The sequence below is a fragment of the Heterodontus francisci genome, chromosome 27, assembly GCF_036365525.1.
Source record: "Heterodontus francisci isolate sHetFra1 chromosome 27, sHetFra1.hap1, whole genome shotgun sequence".
NCBI lineage: Eukaryota > Metazoa > Chordata > Chondrichthyes > Heterodontiformes > Heterodontidae > Heterodontus > Heterodontus francisci.
In genome coordinates, this window is record NC_090397.1 from 3,251,560 (window position 1) to 3,270,576 (window position 19,017).

A 19,017-nucleotide genomic window follows, 5' to 3' on the forward strand; every position below is an offset into this window, starting at 1 on the left:
CTCCTCCTCCTCCCCCCTCCTCCTCCTCCCCCCCTCCTCTCACTCCCCCTCACTCCCCTCCTACTCCCCCTCACTCCCCTCCACCTCACTCCCCTCCACCTCACTCCCCTCCCCCCTCAGTCCCTCCTCCCTCCCCTCATATTCCACCCTCACTCCCTCCTACCTCCCCCTCACTCCCCTCCACCTCACCCCTCACTCCCCTCCACCTCACCCCTCACTCCCCTCCTGCTCCCCCCTCACTCCCCTCCTGCTCCTCCCTTCCTCACTCTCCCCCCCCCCCCCATCACTCTGCCCTCCGTTGCCCGGGTAACCCGGCCCCGCCCCCTGCCAGCCCACAATGCTGCGCTCACCATGGATCAGGCGGGTAAGCTGCGCTTCCCTCCCCGTGCTTTCGGCTTTTTTTTCTGTTGCACTGCCGGTTCTGGCTCCGCTTTACGGACCGGAGAGAGTTGCTGATCGACGGGATCGTTTTGCTGGGCCGGATGCGTGAACCGGGCTGAGCGGGTGCAGTGTGTGGACGGACGGGTGCGAAGGCCGCAGCGAGCTTCCGCCTGCGGCCTGGAATCGGGAGGCCCGCCTGCGGAAATCGCAGCTCTGGAGGGGAGGGGAGGTGGGGAAGCGCAGATCCTGTCCCGGTCCCTTCGTCCGTCACCGTGTCTCTCCCCTCCCCCCGTGTCTCTCCCCTCCCCCGTGTCTCTCCCCTCCCCCCGTGTCTCTCCCCACCCCCCGTGTCTCTCCCCACCCCCCGTGTCTCTCCCCTCCCCCCGTGTCTCTCCCCACCCCCCGTGTCTCTCCCCTCCCCCCGTGTCTCTCCCCTCCCCCCGTGTCTCTCCCCACCCCCCGTGTCTCTCCCCTCCCCCCGTGTCTCTCCCCACCCCCCGTGTCTCTCCCCTCCCCCCGTGTCTCTCCCCTCCCCCCGTGTCTCTCCCCTCCCCCGTGTCTCTCCCCTCCCCCGTGTCTCTCCCCTCCCCCGTGTCTCTCCCCTCCCCCCGTGTCTCTCCCCACCCCGGTCATGCAATACTGACTTTAAGCAACAGTTCATTCGTTTAAAACATCTTTTTTATTTCAAAAGATAAAGATCTACAAGGCACCGATGGTTCTGGATGTCTGAGTGGAGTTGATGTTCGAAGGCGAATTCCCATCAAGTTAATCTCCAAACAGTCTAACCGAAATCGAGTCTCATCTCGTAGTCAGAGAAATATGAGCAGAGCTTCTTCAAAGTCACTAACTACAGATGAAGGTGACAGAATCATAGATTCATCGCTTAGTAATGATAATTTGTACTGGATCCTGCTCGATGCAGTTGAATGGCCTTTCACAAGACTGACTGGGCTGATATTGACATAATGAGGCTGAATCATAGAATGGTTGCAGTTCAGCCTTTCGTGCCTGTGCCCACATTCTCCAAGAGCAGTTTAGCTGGTCCCACTCCCCCTGCCCTTTCTCTTTAGTCCTGCAAAGTTGTTTCCATTCACATGATTATCCAATTCCCTTTCAAAAGCCACAGTTAAATCTACCATCACCACATTCTCAGGGAGTGCATTCCAGATCCTAACCACTTGCCACTAAATCATCTTGCCTCTGGTTCTTTTTCAATCAATTTAAACTTGTCCCCTCTGGTTGTAGACCTTTCCACCAATGGGAACGCTTTGATGCTATCTACTCTGTCTCGACCCCTCATGATTTTGAACACCTCTATCAAATCTCTTCTCGATTTCCTTTTCTCTGAGGAGAACAACCCGAACTTCTCTGTATCCCCACATAACGGAAGTCCCTCGTCATTGGAACCATTCTCATATATCTTTTCTGCATCCTCTCTAAAGCCTTCATATCCTAAAGTACAGAGGCCAGAATTGGTCACAATGCTCCAGTTGAGGCCGAACCAGTGTTTTTTAAAGGTTCATCAAAAACTCTTCCCCTCTCTGACCTTTACACTGTTATTATCCCAGTCTATATTAGGAGAATTGCAGTTTTCCAGTAGGACTACTCTCTAGTCCTTGCACTGTCTGTAATTTCCCTACAGGACAGTTAGCCTGACATCTGTCATAGGGAAAATGCTATTATTAAGACGTTATAGCAGGGCACTTAGAAACTCTTAATGCCATCAGGCAGAGTAAAGATGGTTTTGTGAAAGGGAAATCATGTTTGACTAATTTATTAGAGTTCTTTGAGAAAGTAACAAGCAATCTGGATGGGGGGGAACTTGTACATGTGGTGTACTTGGATTTGCAAAAGGCATTGGATAAGGAGTAGCCGAGGTGCCGAATGGATGATCCATCTCAGCCTCTTCCTGAGGTCCCAGCATCACAGATGCTTCAGCCAATCCAATTCACTCCAGGTGATAACAAGAAACGACTGAAGGTGCTGGCTACCGCAAAGGCTATGGGCTCTGACAAAATTCTGACAACAATACTGAAGACTTGTGCTCCGGAACTAGCCGACCCCCTAGCCAAGCTGTTCCAGTACAGCTACCCAGCGATGTGGAAAATTGCCCAAGTATTTCAAGTACACAAAAAACAGGACAAATCCAACCCGGCCAATTACCGCCCAGAGCAGTCTACTCTCTATCGTCAGCAAATTGATGGAAGGGGTCGTCGACAGTGCTATCAAGCAGCACGTGCTCAGCAGTAACCTGCTCACTGATGTTCAATTTGGGTTCTGCCAGGGCCACTGAAAAGTAAAATGAAAAGTAAAACCTTCAGCATAATTACAATCTTGACAGATTGCTAACATAGAATGTTGATGGTGTACGGAATGCTAAAATTAGAAGTTTGGCTATCAACTTGCTGACCTCATTAAAGCCTTGGTTCAAACATGGACAAAAGAGCTGAATTCCAGAGGTGAGCTGAGAGTGACTGCCCTTGATATCAAGTCGGCATTTGACCGAGTATGGCATCAAGGAGCCCTAGAAAACTGGTGTCAGCGGGAATCGGGGGGGGAAACTCTGCTGGTTGGAGTCATAACTGGCACAAAGGAAGATGGCTGTAGTTGTTGGAGGTCAATCATCTTAGTCCAAGGACATCACTGCATGAGTTCCTCGGGGTAGTGTCCTAGGCACAACCATCTTCAACTACTTCATCAATGACCTTCCCTCCATCATAAGGTCAGAAGTGGGGATGTTTGCTGACGATTGCACAATGTTCAGCACTATTCATGACTCCTCAGGTACTGAAACAAGGACAACGTCCAGGCTTGGGCTAATAAGTGGCAAGTAACATTCGTGCCACACTAGTACCAGGCAGTGACCATCTCTAACCATCTCCCTTAATGTTCAATGGCATTACCATCGCTGAATTCCCCACTGTCAACGTCCTGGGGTCACTATTGACCAGAAATTGAACTTGACCAGCCACATAAATAATGTGGCTACAAGAGCAGGTCAGAGGCTGGGGATTCTACGGTGAGCAATTCCCCTCCTGGCTCCCCAAAGCATGTCCACCATCTACAAGGCACAAGTCAGGAGTGTAATGGAATACTCTCCACTTGGCTGGATGGGTGCAGCTCCAACAATACTCAAGAATCTCAAAACCATCCAGGACAAAGCTGCCCGCTTAATTGGCACCCATCCACCACCTTCAGCTTTCACTCCCTTCACCACCGATGCACAGTGGCAGCAGTGTGTACCATCTACAAGATGCACTGCAGCAACTCACCAAGCCTCCTTCAACATAACCTTTCAAACCCGTGACCTCTACCAGCTAGAAGGGCAAGGGCAGCAGATGCATGGGAACACCACCACCTGCAAGTTCCTCTCCACGCTGCACACCATCCTGACTTGGAACTATATCACCGTTCCTTCACTGTCGCTGGGTCAAAATCCTGGAACTCCCTTCCTAACAGCACAGTGGGTATACCTACCCCAAATGGACTGCAACAGTTCAAGAAGGCAGCTCACCACCACCTTCTCAAGGACAATTTTGGATGGGCAATAAATGCTGGCCGAGCCAGCAATGCTCACATTCGATGAACCAATAAAAAAAATTGCTACATCAAAGGTTACTATGCAAAGTAAGCTCATGGTGTCGGAGGGAAACACATTCGCATGGATAGAGGATTGGTTAGCTAACAGGAAGCAAAGAGTCAAAATAAATGGGTCCTTTTCAGGTTAGAAAGTTGTAACTAATGGAGTGCCACAGGGATCAATGCTGGGGCCACAACTATTTACAATCTATATCACTGACTTGGATGAAAGGACCGAATGTATGGTTGCTAAATTTGCTGATGAAATGAAGATAGGTAGGAGAGTAACTTGTGAAGGGGAATAAGGAGTCTGCAAAAGGATCTAGTGAGTGGGCAAAAATTTGGCAGATGGAGTATAATGTGGGAAAATGTAAACTTGCCCACTTTGGCAGGAAGAATAGAAAAGCAGTATATTTAAGTGGAGAGAGATTGCAGAGCTCTGCGGTACAGGGGGATTGGAGTGTCCTCGTACATGATTCACAAAAAGTTAGTATGCGGGTACAGCAAGTGATTAGGAAGGCAAATAGAATATAAAAGTAGGGAAGTTTTGCTTCAGTTGTACAGGGCATTGGTGAGACCACGTCTGGAGTACTGTGTACAGTTTTGGTCTCCTTAGTTAAGGATGCAATTGCATTAGATGCAGTACAGAGAAGGTTCACTCGACTGATTCCTGGTATGAAGAGGTTATCTTATGAGGAAAGGTTGGGCCTGTATCCATTGAGGTTTACAAGAATGAGAGGTGATCTTATTGAAACATATAAGACCCAGAGGGGACTTGACAGAATGCATGCTGAAAGGATGCTCTCTCTTATAAGAGAGACTAGACCTAGGGGACACAGTTTAAAAATAAGGGGTCTTCCATTTAAGACAGAGATGAGGAGAAATTTTTTCTCTCAGGGTTAGTCTGTGGAATTCTCTTCCACAGAGAGCGGTGGAGACAGAGTCATTGAATATTTTTAAGGCTGAGTTAAATAGATTCTTGATTGACAAGGGAGTCAAAGGTTACAGCAGGTAGACAGGAAAGTACAGTTGAGGCGACAATCAGATCAGCTGTGATCTTATCAAATGTCAGAGCAGGCTCAAGGGGCTGAATTGTCTACTCCTGCTCCTAATTCGTATGTTTGTAAATTTGCTCCTCTATATCTTTCCCATTAGTTGATCTATAGAATACTCCCAGTAGTTTAATGGAAACTCTGTTGTTTTTTAATACCCATGCTCGCTGACCTACATTGGCTCCCGGTCGAGCAATGTCTTGATTTTAAATTTCTCATTCTTGTTTTCAAATCACTCCATGGCATCTTCCCTCCTTATTTCTAATCTCCAGCCCCACAACCCTCAGAGATATCTGCGCTTCTCTAATTTTGGCCTCTTGAGAATCTGATTTTAATTGCTTCACCGTTGGTGGCCATGCCTTCAGTTACTTAGGCCCTAAGCACTGAAATATCCTCCCGACACTTCTCTGACTCTCCACCTCGTTTTCCTGCTTTAAGATGCTCCTTAAAACCTACCTCTTGACAGCATCATATTTCCACATTGTTGTTTGCACCTGCAGCTCACCAACCTTACTTATCACACTTTTTGTGTTTGCACACATGCATTGTAAACTTAATTTGACCTCCTTGTACCCTTAGTTTGACCCCAGCAAGTACCTCACTATTTCTTACACTGGTGTTACCTGTCTCGCCCAATCCTTTGTGCCCCTTGTTTCTCCTTTCTAATGCTACCTCCCGGTGCCCATTCTCCTGCCAAAATAGTTTAAACCCTTTCCAACAACACTAGCAAATGTCGATGAAGGTATTGGTTTCGGCTCTGTTGAGGTGCAACCTCTCCAGCTTGTACAGGTCCCACCTCCCCCAGAATGGGTCCCAATGTCCCAGAATTTAAAGCACCATCTTTCCAATCACGCATTCAACTATCCTCCTATTTCTATATTCACAGGCATGTGACGCTGGGCATAATTCAGAAATTCCTACCTTTTGAGGTCCTGCTTATTAATCTGTTCCTTAGTTCCCTCAAATCTGCCTGCAGGACTTCATCCCTTTATTTAACCTGTGTTGTTGGTTCCGATATGGACTATGACCTCTGGCTGTTCACCCAGCCCCTCAGTGTTCTGCAGCAGTAGCGTCCTAGACCCTGGCACAGGGAGGCAACATACCATCCCGGAGTCAAGTCTGCGGCCACAGAAACACCTGACTATAAAATCCCCTATCACCTGCCCACCCCACCCCTCCCCTCCCCTCCCACCGCTCCCATACATCTGAGTTACTCGTGCTGCCATGGATTTGGCTCTTGTCGCTCTCTCAACAAGAACCATCACTCACCAGTATTCATAACTGAATTGGAGTTAGAGAGTGAGATGCAGTCACGCGACTCCTGCATTACCTAACTGCTCCTCCTTGACTGTCTGGCAGTCAGCCATTTCCGCTCCGCCTGTACACTCTTGAGCTTTGGGGTGACCACTTCCAAAAACACGTTATCCACATAACTTCTCAACCTCGCAAATGCACTGCAGTGATAGCAGCCGCTGGTCAAGCTTCAAAGCCTGGAGCTCAAGCTCGTCCAGCTGACGACACTTCCTGCACATCATAAGGTTCAATCTAGTAATGCAGAAAAGCAAGGCACAACATAAGGTAGAATATCTAGATTGGATAAGGACTAATTTCAGTTGATGAGAAGGGATCTAGTCAGAGTAAAATGGAACCCAAGACTGAAAGGAAAATCTGTAACAGAACAGTGGGTTATCTCGAAGGAAGAGATATTTCAGGTAGCATCATAGACAATTTAAGGCACAGAAAGAGGCCACTTGGCCCATCGTGTCTGTGCCAGCTGAAAAACGATCCACCTATTCTAATCCCACCTTCCAGCATTTGGTTTGTAGCCCTGCAGATTATAGCACTTGAGGTGCATATCCAGACTCCTTTTGAATGAGTTCCAGACTGCCACCACCCACTGTGTGAAAACGCTTTTCCTTATCTCCCCTCTAATCTTTTGACCAATCACTTAAAATCTATGCCCCTTCGTCACTGACCTCTCTGATAAGGTGAATAGACCCTTCACCTCCACTCTATCCAGGCCCCTCAAAATTTTGTACATTTCAGTCAGATCTCCCCTCAGCCTTCTCTGTTCCAAGGAGAACAACCCAGCCTATTCAATCTTTCCACATAGCTGCATTTTTCTAGTCTTGGCAACATCCTCGTAAATCTCCTCTGTACCCTCTCTAGTCCAATTACGTCCTTTCTGGAATGAGGTGACCCGAACTGCACACAGTTCTCAAGTTGTGGCCTAACCAATGAGTTATGCTGTTCCAGCATAACCTCCCTGCTCTTGTATTCTACACCTCGGCTAATAGAGGAAAGGATTCCATATGCCTTCTTAACCTTCTTTATCGACCACTCCTACCTTCGGGGATCTGTGGATATTCACTCCAAGGTCCCTCACTTCCTCTACACTTCTCAGTATTTTCCCATTAATCATGTATTCCTTTGCCTTGTTTGACCTCCCCAAATACATCACCTCACGCTTTTCCAGGTTGAATTCCGTTTGCCACTTTTCTGCCCATTTGACCAGACCATCAATATTTTCCTGCAGCCTACAGCTATCCTCCTCACCACCTACCACATGACCAATTTTTGTGTTATTCACAAACTTATTGGGTAGGTCGTGCCTCACAAACCTTATTGAGTTTTTCGAGAAGGTGACCAAACAGGTGGATGAGGGTAAAGCAGTGGATGTGGTATATATGGATTTCAGTAAGGCGTTTGATAAGGTTCCCCATGGTAGGCTATTGCAGAAAATACGGAAGTATGGGGTTGAAGGTGATTTAGAGCTTTGGATCAGAAATTGGCTAGCTGAAAGAAGACAGAGGGTGGTGGTTGATGGCAAATGTTCATCCTGGAGTTTAGTTACTAGTGGTGTACCGCAAGGATCTGTTTTGGGGCCACTGCTGTTTGTCATTTTTATAAATGACCTGGAAGATGGTGTAGAAGGGTGGGTTAGTAAATTTGCGGATGACACTAAGGTCGGTGGAGTTGTGGATAGTGCCGAAGGATGTTGTAGGGTACAGAGGGACATAGATAGGCTGCAGAGCTGGGCTGAGAGATGGCAAATAGAGTTTAATGCGGAAAAGTGCGAGGTGATTCACTTTGGAAGGAGTAACAGGAATGCAGAGTACTGGGCTAATGGGAAGATTCTTGGTAGTGTAGATGAACAGAGAGAGATCTTGGTGTCCAGGTGCATAAATCCCTGAAGGTTGCTACCCAGGTTAATAGGGCTGTTAAGAAGGCATATGGTGTGTTAGCTTTTATTAGTAGGGGGATCGAGTTTTGGAGCCACGAGGTCATGCTGCAGCTGTACAAAACTCTGGTGAGACCGCACCTGGAGTATTGCGTGCAGTTCTGGTCACCGCATTATAGGAAGGATGTGGAAGCTATGGAAAGGGTGCAGAGGAGATTTACTAGGATGTTGCCTGGTATGGAGGGAAGGTCTTACGAGGAAAGGCTGAGGGACTTGAGGTTGTTTTCGTTGGAGAGAAGGAGGAGGAGAGGTGACTTAATAGAGACATATAAGATAATCAGAGGGTTAGATAGGGTGGATAGTGAGAGTCTTTTTCCTCGGATGGTGATGGCAAACACGAGGGGACATAGCTTTAAGTTGAGTGGTGATAGATATAGGACAGATGTCAGAGGTAGTTTCTTTACTCAGAGTAGTAGTAGGGGCGTGGAACGCCCTGCCTGCAGCAGTAGTAGACTCGCCAACTTTAAGGGCATTTAAGTGGTCATTGGATAGACATATGGATGAAAATGGAATAGTGTAGGTCAGATGGTTTCACAGGTCGGCGCAAAATCGAGGGCCGAAGGGCCTGTACTGCGTTGTAATGTTCTAATTCTAATGTTCTAATTCTAATTATTGATCATGTCCACTACTTTTCCGTCCAAATCGTTAATATACACCACAAAAAGCAGGGGACCCAGTACTGAGCCCTGTGGAACACCACTGGAAACAGTCCTCCAGTCACTAAAACAGCCATCAACCATTACCCTTTGTTTCCCGCCACCGAGCCAATTTTGTAACCACCTTGCTGCATTTCTCTGGATCCCATGGGATTTTTTATAACCAGTCTGCCATGTGGGAACTTGTCAAAAGCTTTGCTAAAATCAATGTAGACCACATCAACTGCACAACCCTCATGTATCTTCCTTGTTACTACTTCAAAAAATTTGATCAAGTTCGTCAAAGAAGATTTTCCCTGAAATCCATGCTGACTATCCTTGATTAACCTGTGCCTTTCTAAGTGACAGTTGATCCTGTCTCTCAGAATAGATTCCAATAATTTGCCCATTACTGAGGTTAGACTGACTGGCCTGTAGTATTTCGGTCTATCCTTCGCTCCCTTTGTAAACCGAGGTACAGCATGCTCCAGTCCTCTGGCACCACACCTGTATCCAGTGAGGACTGGAAAATGATGGTCAGACCTTCTGCTATTTCCTCTCTTGCTTTTAACAGCCTGGGGTACATTCCATCTGGCTTTGGTGATTTTCTGAACTTTCAAGAAAGCTAATCCCATTAATACTTCCTCTCTCCCTATGTTTATCACATCTAATACTTCACACCCTTAACTACAATATCTGCATTGCCCCCTCTTCTGTGAAGACAGACACAAAGTATTCATGAAGAACCATACCAACATCTTCTGCCCCTACACATAGGTTACCTTTTTGGTCTTTTATGGGCCCTACTCTCTCCTTAGTTATCCTCTTACTCTTAATGTATTGATAAAACATCTTTGGGTTCACCTTGATTTTGCTTGCCAATATTCTTTCATGCCCTCTCGTTGCTTTCCTAATTTCCTTTTTGATTTCACCCCTCCACTTTCTATACACCTCTCGGCTTTCTGTAGTATTGATTTCTCTGTGTTGGACATAAGCTTTTCTTTTCTGTCTTATCCTGTAGGCTCCTTGACATCCATGGGGCTCTAGATTTGGCTGCCTCACCCTTTTTCTTTGTGGGAACATGTTTACTCTGAACCCTTGAATCTCCCCTTTGAATGCCTCCCACTATTGTGACACTGATTTACCTTTAAGTAGCTGTTTCCAGTTCACTTTTGGTAAATTACTCCTCAGTCTAGTAAAATTGGCCTTGGCCCGATATTTATTTTTTATTTTTATTTAGAGATACAGCACTGAAACAGGCTGTTCGGCCCACCGTGTCTGTGCCGACCAACAACCACCCATTTATACTAACCCTACAGTAATCCCATATTCCCTATCACCTCCCTACACTAGGGGCAATTTACAACGGCCAATTTACCTATCACCTGCAAGTCCTTGGATGTGGGAGGAAACCGGAGCACCTGGCGAAAACCCACGCAGACACAGGGAGAACTTGCAAACTCCGCACAGGCAGTACCCAGAATCGAACCCGGGTCCCTGGAGCTGCGAGGCTGCAGTGCTAACCGCTGCACCACTGTGCCGCAATGAGAACTCTTAACTCCTGTCCTATCTCTGTCCTTTTCCATAATTATGTTATAACTGCATTATAATCACTACCACCAAAATGCTTTCCCACTGACAGTCCTTCCATCTGCCCATCTTCACTTCCTAAAACTGTGCACTCTCTTGTTGGACTTGCTACATACTGGGCAAAGAAGCTCTCCTGAATGCACCTCAAGAGTTCTGCTCCCTCAATTCCTTTTACACTAAAACTACTCCCAGTTAGTATTCGAGTAGTTAAAATTCCCTACCGTTACTGCCCTATTGTTTTTGCACTTCTCAGAGATTTCCCTACATATCTGCTCTTCTATCTGCCTCTGACTGGGGATCGAGCGTATACACCCAGCAGTGAGATTGCCCTTTTTTTGTTCCTTAGCTCAATCCATATGTCCTCATTTGATGAACCTTCCAGCATATCATCCCTCCTCACAGCTGTAAGTTTCCATGACCAAAATTGCCAATCCCCCCTCCTTTCTTATTCCCCTCCCTACCTTGACTGAAAACCCTGTAACCAGGAACGTTGAGCTGCCATTCCTGTCCCTCCATAAGCCATGTTTCTGTAATAGCTATGATATCATACTGCCACGTGTCTCTCTGTGCCCTCAGTTCATCTGCTTTATTTGCTATACTCCTTGCATTGAAATAGATACCCTTGAGCACTGCCAAACTCTCTCTCTTATTTTCTAACCCTCGTTTCCTCTGCCTTCCAGACTCAGAACCACAGAATAATACAGTGCAGAAGGGGCCCTTCGGCCCATCGAGTCTGCACTGATGCTTTAAAGACATCTGACCTGTCTACCTAATCCCATTTGCCAGCACTTGGCCCATAGCCTTGAATGTTATGACGTTCCAAGTGCTCATCCAGGTACTTTTTAAAGGATGTGAGGCAACCCGCTTCTACCACCCTCCCAGGCAGTGCATTCCAGACCGTCACCACCCTCTGGGTACAAAAGTTCTTCCTCAAATCCCCCTTAAACCTCCTGCCCCTCACCTTAAACTTGTGTCCCCTCGTAACTGACCCTTCAACTAAGGGGGACAGCTGCTCCCTGTCCATGCCCCTCATTATTTATTTATTTTATTTATTTAGAGATACAGCACTGAAACAGGCCCTTCGGCCCACCGAGTCTGTGCCGACCAACAACCACCCATTTATACTAACCCTACAGTAATCCCATATTCCCTATCACCTACCTACACTAGGAGCAATTTACAATGGCCAATTTACCTATCAATCTGCAAGTCTTTGACTGTGGGAGGAAACCGGAGCACCCGGCGAAAACCCACACGGTCACAGGGAGAACTTGCAAGTTCGGCACAGGCAGTACCCAGAACTGAACCCGGGTCCCTGGAGCTGTGAGGCTGCGGTGATAACCAATGCGCCGCCCCTTTACTCCCAGGTCCCTTACTTCCTCCATACCTTTCAGTATCCTCCCAACAGTTTATTTTATTTTTATTTAGAGATACAGCACTGAAACAGACCCTTTAGCCCACTGGGTCTGTGCCAACCAACAACCACCCATTTATACTAATCCTACTTTCACCCATATTCCCTACCATTCTCCTACCACCTACCTGCACGAGGGGCAATTTACAATGGGCAATTTACCTATCAACCTGCAAGTCTTTGGCTGTGGGAGAAACCGGAGCACCTGGCGGAAACCCACACAGTCACAGGGAGAACTTGCAAACTCCGCACAGGCAGTACCCAGAACTGAACCCAGGTCGCTGGAGCTGTGAGGCTGCAGTGCTAACCACTGCGCCACTGTGCCGCCACTTTAGATTGGGTGAACCGGCTTGCTTTCCTTTTATTCCATAACATCACTTAGCTATTGCAGAATTTACTACATTTTATAAATTGAAAACATATTCTGTTGTAAAGCTTTTCATTGCTTCTGTTATCTTTTAGAAGGATTTGACTATAATGAAGATGAGAACTATGAATGCAAAAGTGGAGAGGTGTTTGGAAGCCAGCGCCGATTTCCTCTGCAGTTTTTCTGGGATTTTAAGGTAATATTAGTTGAATACTGATATAAATAAACGAGACACTTAGCTATTGGAGTAATATCATAAGTCATGGTGTTCAAAATGTTTTACAGATAAATTTGTTGGGTGAGAAAGATGACACACCCATTCATTTCTGTGATAAATGTGGATTGCCAATCAAGATATATGGTCGCATGGTAAGTGATGTCATCTCGCTAGGATTTTGGTAGTTTTTTTATTGAGTGAAATCTGTTTTCTTTCTTTCTATTTGGCATTTTAATAGTTACATGGAAACTATTAACAGATATTGCAATATTGTTGAAAAATATAAACACCCAATTCTTGAGTTTTCCTCTGACAAACTTACTCAGCCACCAGTTTGCATGCCGATAACTACAGTTTTTAAGCATACACTTACAACACTCTAGTTTATTAATTGTGAGGTGACCTTACTTTAGTTTTAAAAACAGCATGTTTATGTCTGCTTCTCCCAAATGGATTCCAAGTGTTTTGAAGGCATAGGAAAGTGAATTTGTCTGAATACCAAGTATGACACATCTGCAAATGTGGCTGGTGTTCATCAGTGTGTGTTAGGCCCAGTAATGTGTCATCTTCAGAATTCCAGTTCTTTTAGCAGATCACCTTTCATATTCCCTGTTTAAAATTCAGTGTTGGACAGTATCATAGAAGGAGGCCATTTGGGTAATTGAATCCATGCCGACTCTCTGGAGCAATCCAGTCAGTCTCATTACCCGTTCCCCTGCAAGTTTAGTTTCCTCAAGTGCCCATCCAATTTCCTTTGAAATCATTCATCGTCTTGGCTCCGCTTCCACCACCCTCCTGGGAAGCAAGGTCCAGGTCATCACCGCTCACTACATAAAAAGGTCTTCCTCACATCCCCTCTGCATCTCTTGCCCAAAACCTTAAACCTATATATCCTGTCGTCTTTGTACCATCAACTAATGTGAAAAACTTATCTTTGTCTACCTTTTATAAACCTGTCATAATCTTGTACACCTCCATCAAATCTCCCCTCAAACTGCTTTGCCAAGTAGAACAACCCCAGCTCTCCAACCTAACTTCATAGCTAAAATCCCTCATCCCTGGAACTATTCTGGTAAATCTTCTGTGTACTATCTCAAGGACCCTCACATTCTTCCTAAAGTGTAGTGACCAGAACTGCATGCAATACTCTAGTTGGGGGCCTAACCAGAGCTTCATAAAGGTTCAGCATAACTTCCCTGCTTTTGTACTCAATGCCTATGTTTATGAAGTCCAAGATCCCATATGCTTTGCTAATTACTCTCTCAATACGTCCTGCCACCATCAAAGACCTCGACACATGAACCCGCACGCTCTTTAGAACTGTGCCATTAAGTCTGTATCACTTCTCCCTAACCTTTCGGCTAAAATGCATCACTTCACGCTTCTCTGTTTTAAATTCTATCTGCTACTTGTTGCACATTCTGCTAGCCTACTTATGTCCTTTGCAGTCGATTGGTATCATTCTCAGTGTTTGTCACACCCCGAAGTTTGGTATCATTGGCAAATTGTGAAATTTTACTCTGCATTCCAATATCCAAGTCATTTGTATACATCAAAAAAAGCAGTGGCCCTAGCACTGATCCTTGGGGCACACCACTGTCTCCATACTCCAGAATGAAAAACAACAATTTACCACAACTCGCTGTTTTCTGTCCTTAAGCCAATTTTTTATCCCAAGATGATATTGAGCCTCCTATTGCATGAGCCTCAATATTGTTAACCAGCTTTTTATGTAGTACTTTGTCAAACACTTTCTCAAAATCCATATAGACCAGATCCACTGCATTCCCTTCATCAACTTTCTCTGTCACTTCATCAAAAAATTTAGTTAGGTTAGTCAAGCACCATCTGCAAGATCCATGCTGGCTCTCCTTAATTAAATCAAACCTCTCCAAGTACCTGTTGATTATTTTCCCTGATTATTGTTTCTAAAACCTTACTGACCAGTGTTGAGGAATGTCCTTTCCTGAATAATGGTGTCACATTTGCCACTCTCCAATCCTCTAGCACCTCTCCTGTGCTTGGGGAAGATTGGAGGATTATGGCAAACCCTTCCACTATCTCCACCCCTACTTCCTTTAGTAACCTGGGTTGCAAGCCATTCGGATCAGGCGACTTATCCACTCTAAGCAAAGCCTAACTTTCCAGTACATCTTTCTATCAATTTCCACTCCATCGATTACCTCTACTTTTACTGATATTTTGTCAGCATCCTCTTCCTTAGTGAACACTGATATAAAGTACTGATTAAGTATTCTAGTCTTGCCCTGTGCCTTTAAGCATATGTCACCCTCTTTGTCCCAAATAGGCCCCACCCATCTCTTACCACCCACTTACTATTTATATGCTGGTAGAAAATTTTTGTTTCCCTTTTATGTTGACTGCCATTCTATTCTCATATTCTCTCTTTGTCAGTCTTATTTTCCTTTTCACTTCCCCTCTCAACTCATTGCATTTGGTCTGGTTCTCACTTGAAGAATTCACCTGACATGCATCATACACCCTCTTTTTTTTGTTTTTATTTCATCATATTCTGTATCTCCCTCGTTATCCATGGAGCCCTGGCTTTGGTTCCCCTGCCATTCACCCTTGTAGGAATGTACCTAGCCTGTACCTGAAACATCTCCTTAAAGATCAGCCGGTGTTCCGTTGTTGTTTTTCCCTTCAGTCTGTTCCGTTAGAGTTTTGCCTATCTGTCTTTGGGTCCATTTTATCCTAACTAGATCCTCTTTCATCCCTTTGAAGTTAGCCCTCTTCCAATTTAGAATTTCTAGTTTAGATTGTTCTTTGCTCATCTCCATTACTAATCTAAACCTTATGATACGATGCTCACTCTTACTCAAGTGTTCCCTACAGACACTTGGCCCACCTCATTCCCCAGCAGCAGATCCAGCAATGTCTCCTTCCTAGGTGGATTGAGAACCTACTGTCAAGGAAGTTCTCCTGAACACATTTCAGAAATTCCTCCACCGCTTTATACATGACTTTAGCAAAATCCCAATCAATATTTAGGAAATTAAAGTCCCCCATTATCACCACCCTGTGATTTCCCTGCCGATTTGCTCCTCCACCTCTCTCTCACTATTCAAAGGCCTAACCAATACTCCCAGTAACGTGATCATACCCTTTTTGCTTCTTACCTCTAACCAAATGAATTCTGTCCTTCCCCCTTCAAGGACATCTCTTTCTAATACTACGATGTCTTCCCTAATTAGTACTGCCACTCCACCTCTCTCTTTTCCTTCTCTATCTTTTCTGAATGCTTTTTATCTGTGGATATTAAGCACCCAGTCCTGTTTATGTTTATGTTTACATTATTGCTATTACATCATACTTACACATGGCTATTTGTGTTTGTAGTTCACCAACCTTATTCCCCATACATCGTGCATTTAAGTACATGCATTCTAAACTTGTCTTTGAATTCCTCGTAGTCCTTCCTAGTCTGCTCCTGTCTAAAATGTTCCTTCTCTAGTACTATCCAACACTCTCACCCCTTTATGCACCTTATTCCTCTTTTCTACTTCTACAGGCCCTCCTGAACCTCACTAGTGAACCTCTGCACAAGGACATTGGTCCCAGTCCTGTTGAAGTGCAATCGGTCCCATTTGAATAGGTGCTTCCTGCACCAGAACTGGTCTCAATGCCCCAAAAATCTGAAGCCCTCCCCGTGGCATCACACTTTGATTTATTTTTTTCAAATACTGTCAGTCCATTTCCAACTCGCGAGCTCTTTATTCCCACGTCGATCTCGCTTTTACTTCTGGTCTCAGGCCTCCTCTGATGTCGCTCTTTATCTTTCCACCAGTTTCACTCTTGCTGCTGGTCTTGGGCCTGCTGTGCCACTGCTCCTAATCCCCCCCATGCTGGTCACACTCAGCACTTGCTGCTGGTCTCGGGGCCGCTGTACTGCCGCTCTGTATCCTGTCACCAGCCTTGTTCTGCTCTCGCTGCTGGTCTCGGACCTGCTCTGACACCACTCTGGTCTGGACTGCATTCCTTCAGGGTGTCCTCACTGCCAGCAGTCTTCAATGCTGTGTATTGGTTTGAGACTGCCACACACCCCAAAGACTGCTGGACCTCCTGCCTCTTGCTACTCTTCTGGATGGCCACACATCTACCACCCTGAACTCACACTACCTGTATGATGACCATCTCCTGGAAAGTACGATCCAGGAAACTCTCATCCTTCCTGAAGCTCCGCAGTGACTCCAGCTGCCCCTCAAGCTGAGAAATCATTGTGTATTTCTTAAAAATCGTGCAAAAGACCAAAGGTAATTGTCTCAGAACCTGATTTCTTCTTTCGAAAAAACTATTTCACGTCCTGGGGTTAGAGTTGAAACACTGTGACTTTGCTGTAAATTTAGCATTTTTTTGAGATGTACACAGGGAATGGGATTTAAATTTTCTGCTGCCTCACAAATGTGCATTACTTCACAGATTCCGTGCAAACATGTGTTTTGTTTCAACTGTGCAAGTTTGCAAGAGAAAAAGGGTGACAAGATGTGTCCTGGGTAAGGCATGCTCTCTTTGTGTTTAGCTAGTAATTTAAATTTACACTATGCCTTTCTTGGTACCAAAAATACTTTCAACTATTTTTCCCTTTAGTAATGCACAATTTTATGCAGTACAAGACAGTTAGCTGACGATTGTTTTCCTGTTCAATTTATACTATATCCTGCAGACTACATGAGCACTATACACCTGTATACAGCAAAACAAATGGCAGTGTGTACCTTTGTACACCCAGGGCTGGATTTTGTGTTGGAGATGGGGCTCCTGGTGCCGTGCTGAAAAGTGGGGGGGAAAGCCCGCCACGGCCTATTTGCGCCCCCGGAGAGACCCTGTGGTCTTTTTAAATCAAAGTTTTAGGAGATGGGATCCCCATCCCTTCAAAGATGAGTATCCTGCCTCCAAGAGCTGCCAGCCAATCAGAGAGTTCGCAGCTCAGCTGTATCGGCAGCGCCATGGAGCAGTGGCCACTGCTGGTACTACAGAGACCTCAGACCCAGGCCCGGCATTGGAACCCAGGATCCAAGATGAGTGAGGCAGGGTCGCCAGGGCCAGTCCGGGAGGGTGGTCATACAGTCCGGGGGGAGATGGGTCCCAGGGGGTAAACTGGTTTTTGGCGGGGTCCTCCAAGCCACAGATTGCCCATGGAGGAGGGACCCCCCCAAGCCCACAGGAAGGGCGTTTCATTCCACAAGGCATCTTCTCCACGTGGCGAAGGCACCCCATGCCGCTAGTAATATCCCAGTGGCAGCGGGAAGAGGCTGTTAATAGGCCACTTATGGGTCTGTACTGGCCTCTGGGCGGAAAGGCCGCCATCGTCGGCCTTTCTCACCACGGGAAGATCACTTGGCTATAGGGAGGCGATGGGCCTTCCGCCCTCCCACCCCTGGCCACCCATCATGATACTCTGTGCCTCCCCCTCCCCTCCTGCCTCAGGGGCTGAGACAAAATCTCTGCCCCAGAATTTGGCACAACTGCATACACTGTTGACTATTAACCATGATTCCAACAAGAAACATAGATTTAGCAAAATACTGAAAGAAAGCAATACACCGTATAAATAAAGTGCCACAGTGCAGTCAACAGCTGTCCTGTAGCACAGTCATTCTATGGGTGGGAGTGGTAGGTCTATGGTATTATACTGCAAACCCTCTGATTCATGCTCTCATCTAGTGAGGCTCTGCAGACTTACTTAATTTGCCTGTATATTCTTTGGCATTTTCTCAGTTGGAGTTTGGAATGGTACAAGAGTACTTAAGTCAATTGTAACACTTTTTATTCATTGCATTAAAACTGGGGTATTTTCGATTTTATGGTACAGACGTCACCTATTTGGTCTTTTTTGACTGCCAACTCTAAGCCAGAGCAATCCAAAAGTCATCCCTCTGTCCCACTCTCCAAATGGTCTTGTTTCAATCCAAAACAGAGATTTCCCTATAGTCCTGTATACTCTGCTTCAAGTATTTGACCAATATTTCCTGTAAAGTGCTGTGATCTTTGCCTCAACCAATCCCTGTAGAAAAGCATTTCATATTCCAATAATCTGCTGTGCAAATAAATGTCTCCTAACCCCTCTCCATTTTCTTGGTGACAGTTTTGAATTGATGACCATTTGCCAATGAATTCCCCGCCTAAGGATCTAGTCTATACAAAGCCCTTCATCATTTTAAAAACCTCTGTTAAGTTTCCTCTTGGCCTTCTCTGCAACGTGGTCCTTCTTTGTTGGAAGTTAAGTCTCAATGCGACAGCTGATCCATGAAGTTTGTTCCATACTGCCATTATACAACTTTGGCAAATCCTGACACTCATCCACACAACCTTCTGAGTGAGGGCAAATACCATAGGCCAATGTAGGATGGAGAACTCTGGGAAATTCCTCTTTAATCCCCACAGGCAATTTAAACAACTTGCAGGAGATCACGGTGATGCATTGCTCCATGCCTACTCACCTACATAGTATGTTGGTCACACTCAGGAACTCATCCCTTCACAATGTATGCAGCAAATGCACACTCATTTAATGAGCTAA

The 19,017-nt window shown here is 45.8% G+C and overlaps 1 protein-coding gene across 1 annotated transcript in view; it reads left to right on the top strand.

Annotated features, from left to right (window-relative positions):
• The first annotated feature begins 302 nt into the window (after positions 1–302).
• cbll1 (Cbl proto-oncogene-like 1, E3 ubiquitin protein ligase) overlaps positions 303–19,017 on the top strand; it is a 38,279-nt gene continuing 19,564 nt past the window's right edge. Inside the window, exons 1-5 of the mRNA XM_068058740.1 lie at positions 303–364; positions 1,073–1,240; positions 12,355–12,455; positions 12,545–12,628; positions 16,917–16,990. Of these exons, the coding sequence (XP_067914841.1) occupies positions 352–364; positions 1,073–1,240; positions 12,355–12,455; positions 12,545–12,628; positions 16,917–16,990 (440 nt within the window). The 5' untranslated portion in view covers positions 303–351. The remainder of the gene's footprint in view (positions 365–1,072; positions 1,241–12,354; positions 12,456–12,544; positions 12,629–16,916; positions 16,991–19,017) is intronic.